Source organism: Ostrinia furnacalis, unplaced genomic scaffold (genome assembly GCF_004193835.3).
Source record: "Ostrinia furnacalis isolate ACB-3 unplaced genomic scaffold, ASM419383v2 OfSCF1534, whole genome shotgun sequence".
In the NCBI taxonomy this organism is placed as follows: Eukaryota; Metazoa; Arthropoda; class Insecta; order Lepidoptera; family Crambidae; genus Ostrinia; species Ostrinia furnacalis.
The window spans coordinates 656,528-681,451 of NW_021131773.1; the positions used below are offsets into that span (position 1 = coordinate 656,528).

Consider the following 24,924-nt stretch of genomic DNA (forward strand, 5'->3'; position numbering starts at 1 on the left):
TAAAAAGCACTTTTACACGTCCCAGTATTAACCCTACCACTGCTCCGGGACCATAAATGGGCCAGTGCTGAGAAGCAGCAGCGCAAGAAACTCAGTCACTATTGTCAGCCTGTTTTAATAATTTTCAAGGCTTTATGAAGTCTTTAATATATGTCCCGTTTCCGTGCCCTCCACGCATAGATATAGAAGACAATTATCTAATCACAACATTTCTGATAAAAAAAAACATTAATAATTTTTATTTTGTGCGTATTTTTACTATTGCCAGTATTTTAATTTTATCGTACACTTATATTCCAATACGGGCCTTTGTTTATTTTCAAAAGAGAAAATAAATAAAAACTATAAAAAAAACTCATTAAACTCATTTATTTATGCAAGTAGGCTTTTATAAAGGCCTTTTACTTATACCACTCCTTCAGGAGAATAAATGGTAATTTTATACGGAACCCTTCGTGGCAAGCTCTAACTCGCTCTTGACCATTTTTTTTTGTTTTGTTATTAATTAACGTTCGGATTCTTTTCATCGGCGGCGATCTATTAATCTTTGGTGTTAATGTAAAATGCTTTTTAAATGTATTAATTATTTTTTCAACCATACTATAATATTGTAAAGGAGCTTTAGTAGAGAGAAATTCATTCAGGTGAAGCCGCGGAAAAAGCTAGTGACTTAGAGCAATCCATACCACCAATCAAACCGGGCAAAAAAATTGCCCCTACTGGGAATCGAATCCAGAACCTCCGGATCGGAGACACTCGAAAATTTTCCCCCCACTGGGAATCGAACCCGGAGCCTCTTGTTCTGAAATAATATTGATCTTACAAGACCACAGAGCAGAGGTCCAATCGAGACAGAAAATGTTGACCCCACTAGGAATCGACCCCGGGACCTCTAGAGTCTAAGATAGATATTCTGACAAGACCACAGAGGCGGCCAAATTGACCAGCAAATTTTGCACCCACTGGGAATCAAACCGGGGGCCTCTAGTTTTGAAATAAGTGATCTTCAAGACCACAGAAGTCCAATCGAGCCTGAAAATTTTGCACCAACTGGGAATAGAACCCGGGACCTCTAGTTCTGAAACATGTGATCTCACTAGACCACGAAGGCAGCCAAACTGAGCAAAAACTTTTGGCACCACTGGGAATAGAACCCGGGACCTCTAGTTCTGAAACATGTGGTCTTACTAGACCACAGAGGCACAAACAGAGGCTACACCGAGTAGAAAATTTCTCTCCACAGGGAATCGAACCCTAGTCGTCCTGGGTGATCTTACTAGTGACGGCTGCGCGTCAAATCGAGCCAAAAAAAATTTACCCCACCGGGAATCGAAACCGGGAACTAGGTTTTACCACTAGACCAGGGTTTCCCAATTTTTTTTTGCCAAGGAACCCTAATTGATTATACTTTTCCTAGCGGAACCCTACTTTGATAAATGGAAATTTAAATGAAAACCTATAAAGTTTTTATGCAATTATTTGTAAACAAGTCGGTGCGCGCGAACAACGGCGTCGGTCACGAAACGTGGGATAATATTTTTTACGGAACCCTTGCGGCCTTTCCACGGAACCCCAGGGTTCCGCGGACCACCTTTCGGGAACTATAGGGAATGACATTACTAGACTACAAAAACGGCCAAACCGAGAAGAAAATTTTGCCCCCACTGGGAATCGAACCCGGTACCTTTGGGTCTGAGTCACTAGACCATAGCGACTAAAATTGGCAAACAAATCCTACAATACAAATCATAACCACGTGAGCATTTCATTGCCAATGCTTTTGCGAGCTTATTTATAGGTTCACCTGCTCCGGCAGTCAAAGCTTGGAGCACATCAAACTATACTTTCTGTTGGAAAATAGCTCTTAATACGATGGTATAAGATTCCGCTGTATAAGCTTGACGAGGTCCACTTCCTAGTTCTATTGAGCTGCTATTCTTGGTAGTGCACTTTGACCACAGCATTCTGTATTCGAAATTCGAATTGTCAATTTTTATTTTGATCATGGCACATTCAGCCAGCATTAACTAAAATATCTATTAAATGCAGCCTGGCTGAAAATAATTGTTGAAAAAGCCATAAATCCACAAATACTTAATTAGAAAAAATAAACTGTGTTTTTACTTTTTTATTCTCTCTAAAAATAACTGAGAGAAAGGGAAAACCATACATTAGAAAATGAAAAACAAAATTGCCAATCATGACGCTTCACTTTCCCGCCAAAAAGTCCTACAAAGCTGCACAGATACTGTACTGTAATTACTATTTCACATTAAAAAAAACTTTAAAAAAATCTCCTTTATCGCGCGGAAATACTGGTTGGTAACAAACTGTAATCGTCGCTCATAAACGTACAGTCGTCAACACATCAATCAAAACACTGGACATCTATAAAACGTTGTAATAAATGCTATTTTGTTTTTTTTATCCACAACGAGGAAGCTCTTGGCCTGTATCTCACCTGATGGTAAGTGACGATCAGGCCGAAGGTGGAAGCGAGCTTCACCCGGAATCCTCAACCACGGAGGAACTGGCTATCTTACCTCTAACTGCCGGAACACAATAATGCTGTTAACATTGTTGTTATGGCGACAGACTTGGGTGAGATGATGGTAGCTAGTCAGCCAAACCAAACAGAAAAATCTGCCCCCACTGGGAATCGAACCCGGGACCTCTGCGTCTGAAGCAGGTGGTCTTACCACTAGACCACAGAGGCGGAATCGAAAATTTATAGTGTTGTACTTATCAAAGTAAAAAAAAAAAACAATAATAGAAATAAACCTCTCTTCCTCATTTTTGCGTGTAAATAACTGGCTGGTAACAAACTTTAATCGCTCATAAACGACACGTACAGCCATCAGCACATCAAGACAGAAATGCCACCTTACTACAATCGTTATAAATGTCACTTTGCACTAAAAATGTGTACCTCTTGTGTCCACTGTTCTCCGTGTCAAGTAGCACAACTAAATACTATAGTGTCTTATGACGTTGTAATAAATTCTATTTTACAATGAAATTGTTCCGTGTCAAGTTAAGGCTTGGTATTTCTTCTAAAGTAGGTATTTCGCGCTGTCAAAATCTGCGCGCGCAATTCTTCGCCGAAGACAGCGCGCCAAAGAGCTCCCGCCACAATTTCCAGCTACACAGTATAGAAATACGCAGTTCGTTAGGTTAGGTTGACTTCCTTCCTTTCAAGCGTCACACTCACAACACTTTCTAATACAAATCATATCCAAGTGATACAAATTAAAACACCTTTCAGTCTTTTTGGGAATATATTCTAGAATTGAATAAATATAATAAAATATATCTGCAGAAGTAAACACGGTTCAAAGTGGCCGTGGCGGCGCCCGACCTGCTGGAAGTTCTGCGCCGGCTTAAAGAAATTCAAGATTACTTCACCCGACCTAATGGTAGGCCCTTGGGAGCTTGAGCGATTGGAAAAATATTTTATGATAAGTTACTCTTAGTAGCGATTATTTAGAGCTTGGATAATAAATTATAGTTGTTGCAATTCACGAAGCTTTGCATGTGGTTAATAACATTAATCAGTACACGCATCAATTTTGTTCAGTCTCTTTGTTTATTAATAAATAAAAATATTATACTAAAATTGCAGAAACATATTTGTTTGTATTGGTCTGGGTGTTTTCGTTCTATAATATGTATGACATATGTATGGGGTTCTGTATCGAAAATTACTATGAGCATCACACGCGGTTACCTGCGTACCTCTGTGCACTCATGGGAGTTTAAGCAGAGGTCCCTAGAGTTTGACTTTGAGCTTTGTTTATAGTCATTACGAAGCAGACTGATGGGAAACTGCACTGTCTTGAATTCGAAAGGGTAATTTGACGGTGTTNCCGTAAGCGCCACCGCGCGACTGATTGAGATTGTCCAAGCCGTCATGGGCGATTTTTTCCAAATTTTTTAACATAGTAACTAAATAAGACGCAATATAAAAATTTCATCCGTTAAAAGCCCTCAAGTTATTTCTGAACTTTAGTTTAGTAAAAGATTCAGAATCTCTAATCGCTTATTTTAAAAATAAAACCATAAATAGAAAACGAATAGAGGTAACTTTGGGAATTTATTCTATCGAGTCAACTTCATCAAATCGTGTTTCCATCCGTTAATAGCCCTAGAAAATATCCTCAACTATGCCCAAAAAAAATCTTAGCCTTTAATTTTACTGTTTAGTACCTCAAAAATGAAAAATGAAAACCTCATTTTCGCCATTTTCTCTGCTACCCGGCCTTAATAGCCCGCCAATTGATCACGCGAGCGCAAACCAATTGATGCACAAATTGTCTTGGAGACGAATTTGCTGTCACGATTTGCTGTTGATATGACACGTGATTCTTAAAGTTCGTAGCCCTGGAGACTCCGCTTCGGTTGCCGAGAGGGCCACAAAGTGAAAAGAATATTTATGAAAAAAAAATTTAACGCAAAGAAAAAAATACAATTTAAACAAAAACAATAGGCTAGTTTCCTAAAAAATAACTTTCAGTCCGTCTATTATTATAAAAAATATTGGACACGTATAAAATTTATTTTATTTGTCAATCAACTGACGGACTAATTCAAAATCTTGCTTTTTTATCCAGGAAACATCCCTATTATTTTAGACACGGTATTCTTGCGTAGACAAAACAGCTCCTTTCCTTTTTACCTATAGCGGCTATATCTCGCTTTCAACACACCTCTTCTCTGATAAAGGTAGATAATTAAATCCGGCTCGAAGGACCACCGTTGGAAAAGAGGGCTGTTTTGGTTTAAAATAATAATAGACACTGATTTCTCTGAAAATTATGGAAGCAATAACTTTTTGCTTGTTGTATTTTCCAAAACTTCCTTATTTTACTTACTCGTAATAAAATAGTTTTTTTGTTTGTCCACACGTGCTTTGCTTTTCATTCCGTATTAACAAACGCGCTTATAATCTAAATATATAAAAGGAGAAACTGACTGACTGACTGACAGATCAACGCACAGCCTAAACGGCTAAACGTAGGCACTTGAAATTTGGAAGGGACGTAGCTTAGGTACCGTAGAGGTGCACTAAGAAAGGAATTCCCGCAATTCCCACGGGAACGGGAATTAGCGGGAAAAACGGGATTCACGCGTACGAAGTCGCGGGCGGCCGCTAGTATTAGTATAGACTTAGGCCCAGAACAGACGGTGAAACGCAACTGCAACGAAACTGCAACTTTATGATGATTCTGATGAATGAAACGTCATGTGTGGTCCCTCAACGGACGCTATGGCAGAAACTTAGATGCAACTCAAAAGTAACTAGAGCAGTTGCAGTTGCTTTTCTCCGTCTGTTCTGGGCCTTAGTCAAAAAATATGATCTTACTGAAACCAAGACTCAAGGGAGCTGTCTCAAGTCTTCAGACTGAACACTAGTTCCAACCGCAACGTCTCAGGGGCAGGGGGGCTACTCAAGACGATGCTCGAATTGACGGATCTAGCCGTCTCTTTTACTCGTCATAGCATCTCAGGAGGAGTGAGAGAGATGTTACTGAATTGGGAAAACGATTTAGGCTTGGCGCCCACTGACGACTTGACAATGGGGCTTTTATAAATTATGTAGTTAGAAATTATTCCTTATTTTTGTTGGGTTGTTTCTCCACTCATAAAGTCCCCAGTAGGTAGTCCAGTTAGAAGAAGTAACTTGTCTGTCAAAAGTAAGCTTTTACAGTTTACGTTATTACTTTTACAGGTCTTAGATTAGAGATTATAATATGTATCTGGCAGCTAAAATCACTCGTGAGTTAGTGACAAACAGCCTTTCTTATTCGTTTGATCCATAAATCATCCGTATCTTATGTTATTTAATTCGAGAAACGGTATTTTTTCTCGTAATTTTGTGTTCATAATTTTTCTTTCTCTCTTTCCAAATACCCTGAATTTCCTCATCTGAATGATTTGTAATAGAATTTGAATCAAATCAGTGTACACCAACCCTAACGCCGTAGCTCGCAGATTCGCGCCATCCCGTCGGAATCCATTTTGTGAGTTTGACGTTTGTCCAAAATGGCGGTAATGGACGCCCGCTAATCTTGTTGGCGAACTTTGCATTGAGGTCTAGACTGAACTAGGCTTTAAAAGTGCCTGTTTTGTTTAGTGTTTAGGTGTTTGAATTTAAATGCAACAAAAATAGAACAACAAAATGTCATTTCGATAAGGAGAATGCATTTTTTTCATCTTTTATTTAGTTTTTTTTTTTCAGTATGGTTCTGTGCGTTTCCAATTTTGTCCACTGGCTCCATGTAAATTATTTATTTCAAATATACGCAATTCATTTGCCTACACTCATGCAAATTTACAGTCACAAGCGGTTATTTCAGAAAGTTTAACTTTAGTTTTACTAATTGACATGTGGGCGGAGTTGCACCAAGTTACTTTAACCGTAACTCTTCTAAAACAGATTTTTGACGTTTGTTAAAGTTAAAGTAAGATGGTACAACCCAGTCTTATTATGACTAATTCTGGTAGTTTCCATTGAAAACAAAACAAAAACAGTCTAAGCGCCGTTTGGTATGAATCACTTCAATAACATAGCAAAAAGTTCGCCATTGACTACCGCTATTATAGTATAATAAGTATCTTTAGAACTTGACAAAAAAGCTCGCAAAAACCGGGGGCTTTGAACCCAAAAGCTCGAATGAGCTTTGGCTATTGTGTCACTGAGTTTATTTACCTATTTTTGAGACTCGCAGACTAAGGTAAACGGCTACTAGTTCGTGATAGTACGTAAGTTCGTAAGTTTTTTTTCTAGCTCAAATAATAAGCAAATAGAATATTATTTATAAAAATTCTTCATTACTACAAAAACTCTATTATTTAAGCTATCTAAAAAACCAAGTACCAACATTGTGGCGCCAAAAATGAGAGCAATACGAAGCTTCAAACTCTCAGAGAGCCAAAAACAGCCGAGCGGCTTGCAAAGGTTGCTTTCACCGTAAGGTTAGCGCTCCAACTTCTTAAGCTTATAAAAAGGCGAAGGAACGTCCATTTAAATAAAACTTGTAATAGTGGTTTCATGTGTTCCTTGACAATTGATTTGGCTTAGAAAAAAGTTATATGAAAACGTAGAATTCCTTTAAAATTGCGATTAATTGACTCACGAAATAGCGTACATATTATTTTTCGGGTGTCCCCTATTTCGTAACACTACCGATTCAAGGATATTATGGATAACATTTTGATGCTTGGTTTTTAAATAATTATTTATGATAATTTAAATGTAAGTTATGAAACAAATAATGCATTTATTTAAGTTTCTCATGACCTAAATTCGGTATATGTTTCGTTCACTAGAATTTATACGACACGAGTTTGAAGTTCACATATATGACCAATTTTAAGATAAATTAGCATAAGTAGTACCAGCATAATTTTGGTTTTATTTCGATTTGTTTTATTTATCTTTGTTTATTTGTATTGTATATGGGATAGATAATAGTTAATTGACACATTTTGACAATAATCCATGAATTTTACTTGGGGAATTTGGAATAATCAGTATCACGAAACAAGGAACCGTATTTCCCCCCCCCCCCCTACATTTCTAATGGTTATAGAAATATTTTCACATATTGTTAGAATTAACAAATCAAAATATTTTACTAGACACATTATTTCTTATGAATATTTCAGGTAAGTAATATCGTCAATTTCACATAATTATTTTATTCTAAATTTTTATTATCGTTTTTAAATTTATTAAACCCTTAATCATTATTAAAATATCCTAACTGTATGCATAAAACCTTATCCCGAAATAGGGGACATGAGTTCACGAACTTAGAAACAGAGCAAAATTTTGTCACGAAACAGGATCCAAACAAGAGGTCCGCAGAACAATTAATATAAAAAAAAGTTCAAACTATGTAACTATAAATTATATATTAACTTACTGTCAAAAGACCAAAGTTTAGCATACAAAAGCTTTCATACTGATATCATGCTTAGTTATTTTTAAATAAAATGTTAAAGTCGTAAGAGCCTTAATATACCGAAGTAGGGGGCACTTACCTTACCTAGGTACATACTTTTTATCGGCCGATAATTAAAATTTGGTCAGCCGATTATATCTTCCGGCAACTGGCCTAAATCTAAGAATCTACCGATAATGTACCAAGCTAAATGTGGGCCAAGTCGCTGGAGGACTCAGTTTGGTCGGCTTCTAATCGTATGAGGATTGTACGAGATATCAAATCTGTGCAATGTGCGCACTTTTTTGAGAAGTTTATTTCATCTGGCAGACAGTGGTGATTGAGTTTGTTGCGGCGCTTCTTCTTGCACTTGCCAAATGTTGGTCTCGAAGCGCTGGTAGGGTAAAAAGATTAAGAGACATGTAAAGGTTCCTTAAAAGCAATTCATTTTAAAATTATTAGTCTTTTATTATTTTTTTAAATTTTATTTTACCGTTTTTTCGGCGTGATTAATATAGTTACATACGAGTAGGTACCTCCATAAAATTACAGCTCTCTAGTGCCAATAGTTTCCAAGCAAAACCTCGGACAGACAGACAGACAGACATATTGAAACTATACCTAAGGTTTCCTTGTCAGGACTACGAAACCCTAAAAATGAAAACAAGCTCCATAGCTCATGCTCAGCACCCGGCCGCCATTACGAGTAAAGTACTGTTTTCCCGCCAAAAGTGGATCATACAATTGCATCATTTTTCTCTACAATTAGTCACGGTTTATTGGATTTAGCACAATCCTTATAATTAATAGTTTATTATTACGTCACTATGATATAATGCTGGTTATGGCGAATTGAACAACACAAGGAGTACCTACCCGTTCGCGCTAAGTTTGCCGATCGGTGGAATGCGCGTCCCCTCCCTCAACCGCGATTAAACACAATTAGTTAGTGATTAAACGCAATTAATGTGTCATATTTTACGCAAAAACACATTTTTTATCAATAATAGTAAATAAAAAATATTTTAAATATAGTTTGATAAAGTTATAGACGATTCCCTTCGAGTGAAGTCATATCGCCAGCGGCAAACTTAAAGCGAACGGATAGTAAAGCTCATTCGCCTTCGTGAATTGCAACAATACATGTTTTAATAAATTAATAGGTACTCACTTAGTTAATTTACTAATGCATTTCATTGTGTTGCCAAATAAAATGTACTTGAACCTAACTTGAACTATGCAAATGGCCGATACATTGTGGCAAACTAATTTTCTCGAATTTTGTCGCAAAATTAACTATACAGGGTGTTCTGAAGGTCTATTCCACTTTGATCAACCGAATTTGATCACCCAGCCTAGGTGATCAAAGTGGACTACAACTACAAGCTATACTTTGGAGTTTGGTGTGATAAGAAGTCAACTCTTATAACCTAGGGTGATCAAAGGCCACCAAAGTGTGTCGCCTGGAGTCCAATTTGATCACCTGGGTGATCAAATTCAGGTGATCTAAGTGGAATAGTTCGCTCTGAAGCGTTTTCCGAGGTTAGGAAATCGACCAGTAAAAAATTTCATCAGATCCGCAGAAATAGTAAAATGACTTACTTACTTTTATAAGACTTTAACCACCTCTGTGGTCTAGTGGTAGATCTAGATCCAGTAGCTACAGATCCAGAGGTCCTGCGTTCAATTCCTGGGGCTGCCCCATTTTCCTGTTAGGTTTGGTTGGTGGTAGGGCTTGTTCTAAGTCCGCCTGGCTAGCTACCACCATCTTACCCAAGTTTGTCGCCTTAACAACAATGTACATTATAAGTTAGAGGTTATACTTAAGGGAAAACTAGCCTTTGTGGTTGAGGATTCCGGGTGAAGCTCGCTTCCACCTTCGGCCTGATCATCACTTACCATCAGGTGAGATGCGGTTGCAGGTCAAGAGCTTCCTCATTGTGGATAAAAAAATGATAGTTTGAAAGTATCTCTGAGGTTGACTTGACAAAATCAAACTGCCTAAGGCGGGATTCGAACCCGCGACCTTTCGCTTGGCGGGCGACTGCTCTTATTTATTATATTAGTTAGTAAATTAGTTTATTATTAGTTTGAGATGCAACTCTTAACGCTTAAAATTAAATAACTATCTCTGAGGTATTTTTTCACTCTTTCATTTGTGACCTGCGCCTGCGACTCTCACGCCCCCTGCATTCAATCACGCATTACATCAGAAGGCAACTCAAGCTTTACACTGTGGCATCTTATGGCTTTGCAATAAGTGCTATATTTCAACAACAATTTATACATTTATGTGTGTGTGGTGTACAATCAAGTACAGTTAACACTTTCACGTTCTTGAATCATCCGATGGTGATCGTTGCGTTTCCGTTATTTATTTTTCCGTTATTATTTTGCTGTAATTGGTTTAATAAGTAATGAAAAAACATTTGTTCTTACTCTACTTGGATTAGAGTGGGTAGACTGAAATAAAAGTGTCTGTTTGTAATTTGTAGTGTCAAAATATCTTATTTTGTTACGGCTTATTCCTGAAATTGTTGGACCGATCTCGGATTTTCACTGGTAAAAATGATGTTAAGGAACTCATTTAAATTCTAATTCTTTATTATTATCAATGTAACGCATTATGAATATTTCATTTGTCCCATCAATAAGTGCAGTAATGTTCTTTCCTTTGAGATAATAAAGTTTCTTTTATCTAAACTAGAGCCAATTTCACTTTAGATAAACCATTAGACAATTTTTTAATTATTTTATTTGGAAGTAGAGTTCCTCGTATTTTTTTCTTATTTAATTTTTTCACCATTAAAATATTACAGGAAGCCTAAGGCTGCATGGGTTGCACCATCTTACATTAACTTTAACAAACGTCAAAAATCTGTCAAACTCTATACAAAAAATACCGGTTATCGTCAAAGTTACGGTCAAAGTTAGGTGGTGCAACTCAGCCTAAGGTTTTGATATCCATTGAAGAAAGCCAGATTATCAAAGTAATTGTAATTCTGTCTGTGACTGTACTTCACAATTCATTACAAATGCAGTGATTTATTACACAAATCATTAGTCGATCAACAAAATTACTGTAAGTGATGTGAGAATTCTACTCCTTAGGGCTGTCAGATATAAGACATAAATAAATAAACTAAGTATTGCCTCATAAGAACCTTAACTTCGAACTCCTCCTATGTTCTTCTGATTAATTTGGTTGCGGGTCCAATGACAGCTTAACTTTCCCCGGGACAAACTTGACCTTCACTGATTTGTGTTATTTGTGGTCAAGCTGTTTTTTTAGATTATTAGTAATTTGTTATTGTATAAATTACTATTAGTCCTGTTAGCCCCTCGTACTAAGCTAAATAACTATGCTTGTGTCACGAGTGAGCTCACTATAAATTATAGTCCAGCGGCGGGATTCGAACCCGAGTTGTTCATGAACAACTTTCGTCTTCGAATCATTTGCGTGTTCGACAAAATTCGATACTCAACCTTTGAATTAAACGATAACGTGACAATTTTGATTCTCAGAAGTCGGTTAAAAATAAGTTTCGTGCAACCATTTCTCATACTAAGTTCACTTTACGACACCGACACGTTCACAAGGGCGCTGCATTGCAGTTTTCGTACCTACTAAATCTTTTGATGGCGATTCGAATACGCAAACTATTCGAACTCGAAAGTTTTTCGTGCTAGCCGTACAGATCATGAGTCGGCCAGAAGGGGTCGGCCTTTACCGCTCGTCTATCGTGGCTTCAAATGTGGTGTAGATCCTGGCTACACAGGAGTTGCAGCGGTGGGAACGAGAGGTGGGAATAGTTCCGTGATATGAATGTGCAACGCGCGCCCCTGGACCAACGGGCCTGATACGCGTGATCGATCGAATGAAATGCTAATGTGTACATCATTAATAATATTCACTTCAAATGATTTGGGATCCATAAGATACTCTTGTTGTATTATTTTTATTAAATTAACTAGCTGTTGCCCGCGGCTTTGTTCGCTTAATTTGGGGAGGCTAAAAACAAAGTTTCATAATTCAAAAATTATGGACTTCCCTTCAAACTTTCAACCCCTTTTCCAACGTGAAAGAGATACGAGATGCCGTCGCCGTCACGTCAAACAGAATAATTTTTGCAACTATTTGACAGTTCAGAGGCACGTAGTGGCACTGGCACGCTAAAAATTTGGACTTTCAAATTTTCAGATTTTACGTGAGAAAAGTGCTTCAGAAACGTGGTGACTGGTTCACTGACACACATGTCATCCAAAATTGGTTTCGTTTGGCAGCTCGTGGTTGTTGCTCTATTCCGAGGAATGCATATTATTAGATAACTTTATGGTTGCGAGCCAATATTTATTTGCTTTTATTAAAGGTCTTAGACATGATATTGGAGTCAATCAGTCACCAGGGCCACAGCAAGCGATTCCGTGTTCCCAGCACATTCCTACGGTGCGTGTGGAGTGTGGACACGCAAATGGCTTTCCATCGGACGATTTAATTTTGCCACAATTTCTTTGGGTAAACATTGTGAAATGCATGCATGTTTGTGATTTTTATCGAATTGTTTTGGTTTCTGGGCTGATAGTTTTAATTAAATTACCAAGTAGTTAACGTATGTAATACTTTCAAAAAATTCCTCACATTCCTTGTAAAATTCCTTGTTATATTAATATAACTAGCGGCCGCCCGCGACTTCGTACGCGTGGATCCCGTTTTACCCCCTTATATTTTACTTTCTTTCTTCCAAAAGCCATTTTAAAATAAGAAAAACAAATTAGACCAGACTAAAAGTACCAGGCGCCCATAGAACGCAGGAGACGAATTTGAAATCACTACATCAATTCCGTAGCACTCGAGAACGTAATTTGAACTCTAGCGCCTTCACTTAGAGCGTAAAGCAGTTTGGTAGAACACCAACCACAGATTGCGGTAAGCAATAAAGATTAGCGCGTCGTCTGCAGTATAGGTGGCGCCACTTGAGTTGGGAGTTGGGATTCACAACTTCGCCGGAAGTGCGCTAAATCTGTGGAGTATAAACAACCTTTTTACCGCTTAGAAGCAAAGGCATTAGATTGAACAGCCTAATGGTTCTATTTTTCGATGGACTAGGATGAATAGTGTTTTTAACTGCCAAAGGAAGGGTTATGATTTTGGCGCGAATAGCCTATGTTCAGCAGATTTTCTTTAGATTTCTAACGGTGAAAGAATTTTTCTAATCGCGCCAGTAACTTCTGAGCCTATTTACTTCAAACAAAGATGCCTACATTGAAATCTTTCTCTTTCTCGTATTAGTTTAGAAATCACAGATTTATTGAAAAACATCGAGAAAAAAAAATTCACAGTTGTTCTAATCAACATAATGTATGTATTTATTTTGCAATGGACATCTCAAATGGGGTATCTTCCCCACGGGCCAATCACGGATCATTTGAGTAACGCGTCGTAAATACACTTGTATTGACATTTTGACATGCATGCGGGTACAGGCGGTGTCAGAAGTGGCTAACGTTAAAAGCCAGTGTCGATCGGCGATACATTTAATAATGATTGGATAAATTAAAGATACCTATATCTACTTATGTTTGAAAGGTTGTCAAGTCAATTGTATAACGAAAGCGTAATCTATCCCTTCAAAAATCTTTTATTAATTTTTGGTTCATTTTGTTTTCACTATTGTGTTTCTTATTTTTCCGACAAAAACCAATGTCAAAGAATTTATTAACTAAGGCTGAGTTGCACCATCTTACTTTAACTTTGACAATCTCCATACAAAATGCACTGCATTGCATGGTGCAACTCAGCCTAAGTACATTATTGTAACACTTAACCAGTTCGTAAATGAGTCGAAATATCGTCTTTTTTTGTCAAAATTTTATTTCTGTTTACTATTTCTCGCCTTCAAAATACATATAGACGTATTTTCGTTCTTTTTAGTTTTCCTTTCTCACTCGACTGTTTTAGACTTATTTTCGTCTTTATCCTTTTTAGCTCGACTGTCCCGGGCCACTTCCCCTTATCCAATAAAACTTCAATTAATTGCACAGCTCATATTCGGTTTGTAACGCAGAGTGCTGGGGTGCATAGCCGATTGGGTATTTGACACCATTCATCAATAACTACAGCAGCACAACTACTTTTAAAAGACACTTCATTCTGGTCTTAAAAACTCAATTAATTTGAAATCAACTGTAAAAGACTTGGTTGCTTTGTTATTGAAAAAAGTTAGATAATTGAGTTGGCAAAATATAATGACCATCCCAATAATTTCCACGTCGCGTCGCCCGGTTGGTAGCGGTCTGCATCTAGCGCCTTCTTGCTACCTTTAAGCGATCATGGGTCAATTATTTATGTAAATAAATGCTCTATCAACTCATCAGCAATCAGATCTTAACATTATAATCAACAAAAACATAAATTATTGCACCAATTCGGTAAAAGCAACGCCTTTTCCGTGTTGCAAGGCAAGCTGAACTTATAAAGTAAACTGCACATAAACCTACACATTTTTATTGAAAAATAACACTTATGTCAACGACATAGAGGTTACAGGGTCAAGCTTGACGTGCTGACGTCTGTATTTTACCAAATAAGGCTGCAGCATAGAGATCTCTTATTTATTTATTGATATTGAAAATGGATTCTAAGTTGCGTAACATGCAATCAGAGTTTATTTGTTTTGATTGACCGGAAATGACACTGGCTGGATATTGAGCAATTAAAAAGTTGAAGAAAACTTTTTAAACGTTTAAAAAAAGATCTTTCAAATATAATTAATAAAATTTCAAATATTATTATACAAAAATTTTAAACATTGGCGTGTTTTTGCTTTTTAAAAAAGAAAAAGAAACATTGTGAGTTTGGTCCTCAATCCATCCGTGTACTTGGTCACTATTTTATGAATTTCCCTTATTTAATAACAATGCACAAGCCATTTAAATAAAGAATTACCGGTCATCTTTATGCATTGAAGTGAGACGAGGGAAAGGTTATGATATTATGATGAAAGGTGGCGAAAACACAAATTCATCGCTATTATCAAAAGGAAAAGTCTATCCTACTTAGCCCTAATTTAAAAATAAGGCCTAGTATGAACCACAGTAAGCTTTTCTTTTTGCTACAAAAGTGTCAAATAAGGCCTAGAACCACTATAGTTAAGGCTGAGTCCCGATTACGGTAACTTTTAACGTTTCCAATCCAGACACGCTTCTCGATTCTGCGATACGATTGGTCGTTCAACAGCGTACGTCAGCTGTTTTGACCAATCGTATCGCAGAATCGATGAAGCGTGTCTGGATTGTAGACGTTAAAAGCTACCGTAATCGGGGCTCTGAGTTGCACCATCTTACTTTAAATTTGACAAACGTCAAAAATCTGTTAAACTCCATACAAAAAGCACCGGTTATTGTTATTGTTACGGTTAAATAAGGTGGTGCAACTCAGCCTAAAAGTTTTTTTGCAACAAAAATATCGGCTGTCGCTGTACGAAAATCCAGATCAAATTGGTTTACTGAACAATTAACAATAAACAAACAATACAAACTACAATACAAATTGGAAGTGGCAGGCCGCGCTGTTCACACTCAATTTAACAATTTAACAACGCAAGGGCGCCGCATCCCTGCACTATCTGACATTACTGACGTATCGGTGACGACTCTATGGATTCTCTATGGATTCACTTAATAGGGTTTACGCGAGAAGGAACCAGCCAGTCATTTTATTTAGGTGTATGTAATTTTATATTTTCAGAGGCGGGGCAAGACTTAAATTTGATGTGGGCAAGACAGATTTCGCGAGGCCCTGTTCTGTGGCGACCTGAAGACGGATTTATTATAATAATGAAATAATAAAAAAAAGGGTCAAAGGTCTATACATTGACAGTTTCTGATTTCTTGATTCAGTGATTATTTTTAAAGGAATATTGCGCCAAAGAATAATGTTCGTCACTTAAAACCGTGTTGTTGCTTAATTTTGTCTGATTATGGCTGAATTTGTTTGGAAAAAAATATATTTTTATTTTTAACTACATTGTTTAGCTATCAAGAATTTATATTTAATAGTCAATGTTCGTATTATGATATTGTCATCTCCACCTTGTTATACATTTTTTCAAAATTTTTGATGCGCGAGGCCCCTTGTACCGCGAGGCCGTAGGCGGTGGCCCACGTCGCCTACGCCTTACGCCGCCTCTGTATATTTTGAAGATACAACTACAGTTTACATAATTTACATAAAATAGAATAAATAGAATTTTATTTAAAAAAGATGAAAAAGTTGACGTTGTTTTCAGTTTTTCACGTTTGAAAGGTTAAAAATAAACTATGTGGGTAAAGTGTAGAAATATGTAAATAAAACTTTAAATTATCTTTATCGAATATTGGTCAACAAAACTGAATAAAATATTTTTGATTTTGCTTACACTGAACACATTGTCATGGTCAGTAGGATAAGATCATTGTGGAACCGTTAATTAACAAAAAAAAGCACATCATAGAGTAGTCACTGAACTTTTTTTCATAGAGATTAAGCTCGAAAGTACAGTTTCACATTAATATAAATGGTTTCACTCTCATATTAAACCATCCATCCTCCCCCGAGTCTCAATGTCACCCCAAAGTTGTTAATAGATACGTCAAATGGATACTGTTATTGTTAAATAATCGAATTATTTTAGTATCGTATTACTTACATTTTAACTTATTACAATATTAGAGGGTCATAGAGTTCTAAGTTTGTTAATAATTTAAGTATAAGTTCTTGCAACTCACGAAGGCGAGTGAGCTTTACTTGTGTACGTGTACCACATAACGATAGGTAATGTCTGTCAAAACTTTTGAACAACGAACAGTTACAGAGCGAGCCACCACACAAAAAGCTCACTGGCCTTCGTGGATTGCAACAACTAAACTAAGGTACTTGATACAAATAAGGCCTACGTTCTAATAAGGCCTATACATCAGAAAACACAGATAAATAAATCCAACCGGTATAATACTTCAAGGACACGTACTCATATGCCCTACAACCCGGTAGAGTGCAAGAGTGTCCCGATCCACGATCCCAGCACCAATTGGCACGCGTTCTTCTAAGGTGGTGGGTGATTTCGTGCTCTCTTATAAAAATCTGGCGATTTCATCTTAAATTTTCGGTAAAATAACGCTGTTTTAGATTAATCTTTTCTTAGTAATCGTTTCTAAATATTTCTTACTAGCTAATAATTACCTTAATTTGTACTACTGGCTATTGATGCATTATTTGTAAATTTTTAAAGACAACAAGAGCGAGATATCTAATAAGGCCTAGGCCTTATTTCAGCATGGTAGGCCATATTGGATACTTATGTCAACACCTGATTACGGACAAATTCATTAAACTAAATGAGTCAAAGAGTAACTAAATATTTATTTAATAAGAATGTTACTAACAGCACAGAAAATAAAAAGAAAACAGAGTAAAAAAAATTACTAAACCTGTAAAAAAAAGAAACAAAATACAAAACCAATAAAAAATAAGAAAAAAAAGCCGTATGTATAATTCTAAAGGATTAAAGCTGATATTATCATGCCTGTCTCGAAGACAATGTAGCAGATATGCTACCATAAAGGACTGCTTTTGGTGGTATCATAAAGATTGTGTAGGAGTTCGTAAAGATGATTCAGAAGCCTTTTTATGCCCTGGTTCTAACAAAAATTGAGATCTCATTTTGTTTACAAAAAATCAAGACTAAATGATGTTCCTAAACTGATTTATTTAAAAGGTTTTATGTGTAGGCCTTATTCGAACACGGTGTTTTAATAAGCCCTATACAAAAAAATAATATTGTTTGTTTTTGATATTTTTTTTGATAATTTAAGTAAAGAATCATTACTTTGTTACTATGAATATTTAATTTTATCTATAATTTATGTATTATTCTTAATAAGTGGAATTTAAGTTTATCTAGAGATATACAGTATATTTCTGTTTACTTGGTATGTAAAATTTTGATAACGCAAACAAATCGACGTGTTTAATGTTATAAGACCGCATTTTGTTTAATACAACCTCAATTTTAAGGTCTACAGGCGTTTGAATCATATAGGCCTTATTCCGTGTAGGTGATTTAATAAAGCCAAAATCAGTGGTTTCGTAATTTGCTTATTTTGAATAGATTTAGTTAAAAATTGTGTTATTTTTTGTAATATTATAAAAATTAAAGGATGGAAGAAGTTAATAAACCTTGTTTTTGTTGACTGGCGTTAATATTTATTGAAATATAAGCATTTAAAGTTAGGTAGGCCTTATTTGTATCAAGTACCTTATTTATTATTTCAATTGTTTTTGTTTTTATTTACAGTTTTTTTTTGTGATAGGCCATAATTATTTAACTTTCTGCGACAGAACCAAATTAACATGGGCGAAAGCTTGACCTAACAATAAGCCAGAAATGGTACATAATTTTTTAATTACTTCAGAGTTCTTTTTTTTTAAAGAGTTGAAGTATTTTGCCAGAATATTAGAAAGGGGAATATGTAGATACTATGCTAGAGGGTCGTGAGTGTTTGTGACAAAGATTAGTCCGTCTGAGAGCTGTTCGAGTGTTTAAAAGGAGCTAGAGGGGAAGAAAACTTCATTGGCCAATAAGTAGTAAAACGCTTTGGCTAATGATTTTCCTAACTTCGAACTTCTTGTCTTCTTTCGTTGCGGGTCCAATGACAGTGCTTTTCCCGGGACAAACTTGACCTTCACTGGTTGAGTTGTGGCGGTCAAGCTGTAGATCCTGGCTACACAAGGGTTGCAGCAGCGGTGGGAACGAGAGGTGGAAATAGTCCCATAATGGTTTTCCTACTTGGCTAACCGAAAAAAACCAATCGAATTGAGAACCTCCTCCTCCTCAATCCTCCTTTTGACTCTTTCTTTTGTTGAAGTCGGTTAAAAACATTATTATTTTCTAACTTCTTTCTATGTCTTCCCATACCAATAAATATTATAATAATGTTAATGTAAAAATCTTCAAATGAGAAGGGAAATAGAAGAAGAAAGCAATATTTTTATGTTCACTATTGTATGTACCTAACCTACCTACTCGTATATTGTTGGAATTCATGTATTTGGGTGAATATCAACAAGACTCGTTTTTTNTCTACGTCTCTCAAAGCTTCTTTGGAGAAGTAAGAGAGTGTCGAAATTGAGCCACTGTAATTGCTTTTTTTCGTGGGACAGTTTTGAAAGGCTATTTAAAACACTTAAAATATGAAATATCACATTTCTTTCATATCATTTGGAAGTCTTATTTAATGTATTTTATGGCTATACTATTTTTAAATTACTAGAATCCCCGAGAAAGAAGGAATAACACAATTTATGAGTAGAAATAGAGTTAGGACGCGCCACCGCTATTAGATTTTGGGTCTTTGAAAATTTTTTTAGTACATAAAATAACTACCTATTGTCCTGAAGACTTTACTATCGTGTAAAACGCTGTATAAACTATATACAGAAAAAAAATGATCGCTCTAGTTACATTTCTCCCATCGATTCTCAGCTCCGCCGCGTAAAAAACGTGTTTGGGATATTCACCCATTTAATAAGTTTTTTTTTGTTGCAGACTCGGGTTGAAACTCCGGCAGCTGACAGACGGACGCCATTTTGTTCAAGTAATTTACGCCCCAAACGGCGAAGTGCAAGACTGCGAATACATAACGCAAGGGAAATCAGCCAGAAACTTCCTAAAAACTTTGAGAAAAGAATTAAAACTGGCCTTAGATGAAGAAGGTTACAGATTGACTCAGAAAAAAAGAAGTGACGACGAAGAAAAATTTTACCGCCAATTTGGTAATTTGACATTACGAATACTGAGGAAAGGCGAGCGATTGCCACCAGATGTCGCTACTTGGTTCAATTACGACAGATTAAAAATGGAATGCCTACAAAGGCACGAAGAACTGGCTCATATGATGGAAAATAGGAACAAAATCTCAGAGAATTCTTTAGCTAGGTAATTTTCCTGCTCTAAAATCAACTTTTGAATCTACAGAAGATATGCTAAAAGCTTTACCTATCTCTCCTTTAATAAGAGCTACCGTATTTGCACTCAATCGGTGCTACTGTCGGTCGAGTGACACCTTTATACTCGACCGTAGTCGTATGCTATAGATCTAATGCTTAATTGAGTCAGTGCCTAAGATATGGGACTGTTTTTGCGACGTCACTCTTCAGCGAAACTTCAAATCTTCAGATTTGTATGTTCTGTCCCGCCATAATATTTGTCAAAGTCACCCCTCCCGTGCCGCTCCCATCAGGCACTGGCTCAGAAGCGCTATACTACCTATTTATAGTGAAAATACGATAAGCCTTATTAAAGTTTACAAAACTACTGCACCGCCATCTATCGACATTTTCCAGTACTTTCCTGGTTTCTGTGCGATGTTATGACCTCTTTCGCATACCATTACCTGCCTCACTCATCATTCGAAATTCAAAACTCCGTCCATTCAAAAATCAGAAAGAGCACCAAAAAATTTACTGCGCATTTTTTAAAATATTTCTAATGGCTTCGGTTTGCACATAATATTTTAGCCAGTGTCAAGTAGGTACAGTCAGCGTCAAATAGTTCGTGACATTGGATGTTAAAAAGTTGATAACAACACCTTATTTCAATTGTAATAAAGACGTTTTGCGAACTTTTTGGCTACTTTGGGTGTCTCAAACTATTTGACGCGGGCTGTACAATGCCTCTCTGACATAAGATCGAAAAAAGAAAATTTTGAAACTGTAAATAAAAAATAACAAAAAAATACGCGTCGACTTGAGAACAACTTCCGTTTAATTTCTCGGTTAAAGTCGGTTCTTTACAATCGATTTGATATTAAGATTTATTTCTTTCGTAATGTTTTGTACACGAATAGGGTTTCATTTTATTTTACAATCACCTATTTAAAGAGAATAATATTCTTATTTATTTTATTTCGTACGAAAAATAGACAGTTGTTTACCTGTACAGTTACAGTACAGAAAATAAAATACTTATTAACACTTGTGTTTTTAATATTATAATGTCATTACATTTAACTGAAATAACTTTTACTAAAAATACTGTATTTTTTTAAAAAGTAACGTTTTTTAAACAAAGTAACTACTTTTACCTAATTAATTTTAATAAGTAAATCTAATTGGCTAAACTAAAGGATTGTGGTAATACTTTAATAAACAACTAAACGTCATTTTTTACAACAATTCATTTGCTATTTCTTCCTCTATTTTAATAATTAATTATTATTTTCTACTTCAAAATAATTTTCCAATCACTTCATAATAATTTATTTCCTGGGTTCTCGCACTCTACATTATTTTCTACTTCTTTCCAATCTTTAATTTTTTTAGTTTCAGTTTTATTATTTTTTTGATTTACTTTTTCTTCACTAGCAACTAACACTAATAAAAAAAACAGGTCGCGCAGGTCATTCCGTGAAAATTTCATAGTGCCGGGGACGAAGTGGTGCGGCGCCGGCCAGTTGGCCGAAACCTACGCCGAACTGGGGGACGATCATAGGAACGAAGACCGCTGCTGTAGAGCACACGATAACTGTAGACGAAACATCGGCCCCTTCAAGAAGAGGTTCGGCTACTTCAACTTTAGGCCGTACACGGTGTCTCACTGCCGATGCGATAGGAGGTTGGTTTTGTTTTTTTATGTTTGAATTTGGAAGGTTTTCTTTTTTTGCTTTGGAATTGGGGTACGGAATTTAAAATTCAAAAATGTCAAAATTGGCTGCCAAATCCTATCCTAGATTCGTTCATTGTAAAAAAATTACAATGATCCAGCAGACGACTGAAATAATGATGATGTTAAAAGTGAAAGACTCGATCTTCATTTTATTTCTATAGGTACCTACTACATTAACTTCTCAAAATTCTAGGAAAAGTTCCTTGGACCTTGAACTGACCTTTTGCTGCATAGATCGTAGAACACGGAATAATCTGTCACCGCTTGCAAAAATAATGTAAAAAAACATGTTTTTTCTTTTACATGTATATAATAGAGTAAGTAGATAGAAAAACTGCACTGCTTCCTTGTAAATAAACCATTTTAAGACTCGGAAAATAGCCTAGGCTTTAATTTCATGTTGATTTGGGTGTTTTTCGTGTGTGGTTTAATTTTTCGGTGGTGGATTTAGATTTAGATAGTATTTTTGATCTGTAACCAAATTACGGTTAAAATGGGGCTTAAATGAAACAAATACAACGCTTTTCGCATTAGGGGTGGGTATTTTTACACAAAATATGGTAAGTGTACATTAAAAAAAATACTACAAATGCAGGGCAATTAATTTAACGCTGTTATTTTTTTAATTGGGATTTCTCTTGCAAAGTGTCGAAAGACGCAAGCACAACTCTGTAGCGCTAGTGTGCAATTAATGCATTTATGCATTTTCCTAGGGTTTTTTACTGTGCTGTCTATCATTTATGTAGACAGCAACGTAGGTTGCTAAAAATAAAAGTATACTTAGCTAAATTAGCTGTAGAACCAGGCTACACAGGAGTTGCAGCTGTGGGAACGAGGGGTGGGAATATTCCTGTTACTCATAAGATCAAAATTTCTTGGTTCCTACTTAACTTAAAAAACAAAAACATAAAAAAGTCCCATCACGTCCCTTTCAAATCTTAACAGTTTAGAAATATTGCATCAATTATAATAAATAATAAAATCCAGTAAACTAGCCGTTAACATATCAAGGATCTGTAATCCTATATCACGGCGTTTATAGCTCATTTGAGCTCGTTAAAATATCCCTACGTGATGTCAGAGGGCTGTGTGAGTTTATTCAAACGTCCTCACTAGTGAGCGCGTAAAAATGACATTAAATGTATGACGGATTGTACAGCGCCCCTAGCGGAAACTTTCAAGAACTAAACTTTTCATACATTTTTTTTAAACTCACACAACGCCCTCAGTCCTCTGGGAACGCTTGATTTCCTTAGATCCATGTTCTCCAAATCTGGACTGTCGTGAACTCACATTTACAGATTGTTCTCACGGAGTCGTCCGTTTTTTGCAGGATCGTGTCCCGTAAAAAACCGATCCGTTCTTTGTAATGGGAATTTTCTGTTTTTATTATTTTTTTGTCAAAGTTGGAACAAGGAAGCGAATGCTAAATCTTATTTCCTAAACATCTATACAGTTATTTTAATGCATTTTTGCTTTTAACGCAAGTAAAATAACTTCACTTACATCCACCGGGATAATGTAGCAGTAATTTTCAAAGATATTTTTGATTGCAAATTCGCACTTTATCACAACGACATAATGTACATCTTTGTTTATCTCGACATGCTATCAAGTATAACTGCATTGTAATTAAAGTTTTATTGCTGAAGAAATTCTTCGCATCCTCAATAATCCTAATTAACTTTACCAATCGCTTGGAGCTGTAAAAGTGATCTATGGATCATTCGGCGCAATGATCTATCGACTTTATGGTCTATGGTCTATGACGGATTTACGTGGACCGGCGTGTTTATGGTTTTTGTAGTAAAAATCCGTTGGTGGTCGCCTTTTGGCCTACGCAATTACGAAATTTTAGAGCAATATTATTTTTAAAGTTTCTAGGTATCTTTTGAAATATATTATTAAGTTGGTCATAAGGTTTTTTACTGCTATATTTCTCGCCTATAAAGGCTAGTCCAAAAATAGAAAAAAAAATCCAGTAACATCACTATTACTGGTTGTCTCTTCTGATTTTTGAATCGGACATTAAAACTGGCAGTTATTAAAATCTTCGTCGGTGGCACAAAGCCATTAAAACAAAAAAAAAAGCAAACAAAAACGAAAGAGGTCATCACATCGCGCCACCCTGGCCGTAAAAAAAGTAAAACGTCAAACCTCAACAGACCGAAACGCGACGCGATGGAACTCCTTCGAGTACCGGGTACCAAATGGTGTGGCAAGGGTTTTTCTGCCACGCGGTATTCTCAACTCGGAGGGTATACAAGAACTGACAGATGCTGCAGGGTCCACGACCTAAGGTGTCCGTTTTGGATCGGGGGTATGGAGAAGAAGTATGGGCTGTACAATTGGCGCGTAAACACGCTGATGCATTGTCGCTGTGACGAAAGGTAAGGCTGCATGGGTGTGATGTCTTTGCTTTGGTTGTTTTTTAATGGGCACTTGGTTTTTTTTTTCTTTTATTTATCAGCCAGTTCTAGCAGTTTTTTTTTGGCGCGATGGTATATTGCGTTTTTTCTTTCTTTTAATAACAGCCAGTACTAGCAGATTTTTTTGGCGCGATGTTTAAAAAAGTCTACTCTATTTTTAGACTGCTCTGTTAACGTACTTATTTTTTTGTTTTGTGAACAATTTCTTTATAATCACCTAAATGTTAGTTTAACAATGATATTTTTAAAATATTTACTACTCTAATCAATACGTATAACTATATTTTATCGTCTAAAACATCATAATTGCCTAATCAACCTCTAATTTGCTACGTTTACACATTTTTTTCTGTAATCAAGGATCGTACCCAAAATACAGTCGCATTATATTAATAGAGTCATTTCCTAGGGCGGGGCAAAAAAACGTAAAATAAATGGGTTATAAATGAAATAAATAGAAATAAAACTAGTATCACCTCCGCGGCTGTCGCCATGATAAGGTTTTTGGGACAGGGTGGGGTAGAGTCGCTTATGTAATTGTTTTTTTTTTTTTGTATTTTTATTAAGTTTAAGTTTGAAACAGAAAATGATTTTGCTGTTGTCAATACTTAATCTTAATCTTCTCACAAAACTTATACTTATACTTATAAACTTACTTGTGAAAATCCAAAGAAATACTAAGATATCAATAAAATTTGTCGAAGGATAAATCTTTTTTTTTATAAATTCGACATGACGTAACATACATGTCTGGAAGTGCGCCCATTACACCGAATGTTTTTTTTTTTTACAATTTCACACAGCGCCAGCTAGCCCCAAAGTAAGCAACTTAATGCTTGTGTTATG

The 24,924-nt window shown here is 36.1% G+C and overlaps 1 protein-coding gene across 3 annotated transcripts in view; it reads left to right on the forward strand.

Annotated features, from left to right (window-relative positions):
* LOC114353010 (uncharacterized) overlaps window positions 1-24,924 on the forward strand; it is a 69,911-nt gene that overhangs the window by 31,509 nt on the left and 13,478 nt on the right. The window contains exons 3-5 of one of the 3 annotated variants that reach the window (XM_028304801.1): window positions 19,532-19,921; window positions 21,374-21,598; window positions 23,815-24,039. In XM_028304801.1, coding sequence (XP_028160602.1) covers window positions 19,532-19,921; window positions 21,374-21,598; window positions 23,815-24,039 — 840 coding nt within the window. The remainder of the gene's footprint in view (window positions 1-19,531; window positions 19,922-21,373; window positions 21,599-23,814; window positions 24,040-24,924) is intronic. The other 2 variants (XM_028304804.1, XM_028304803.1) reach the window with 2 other exon arrangements.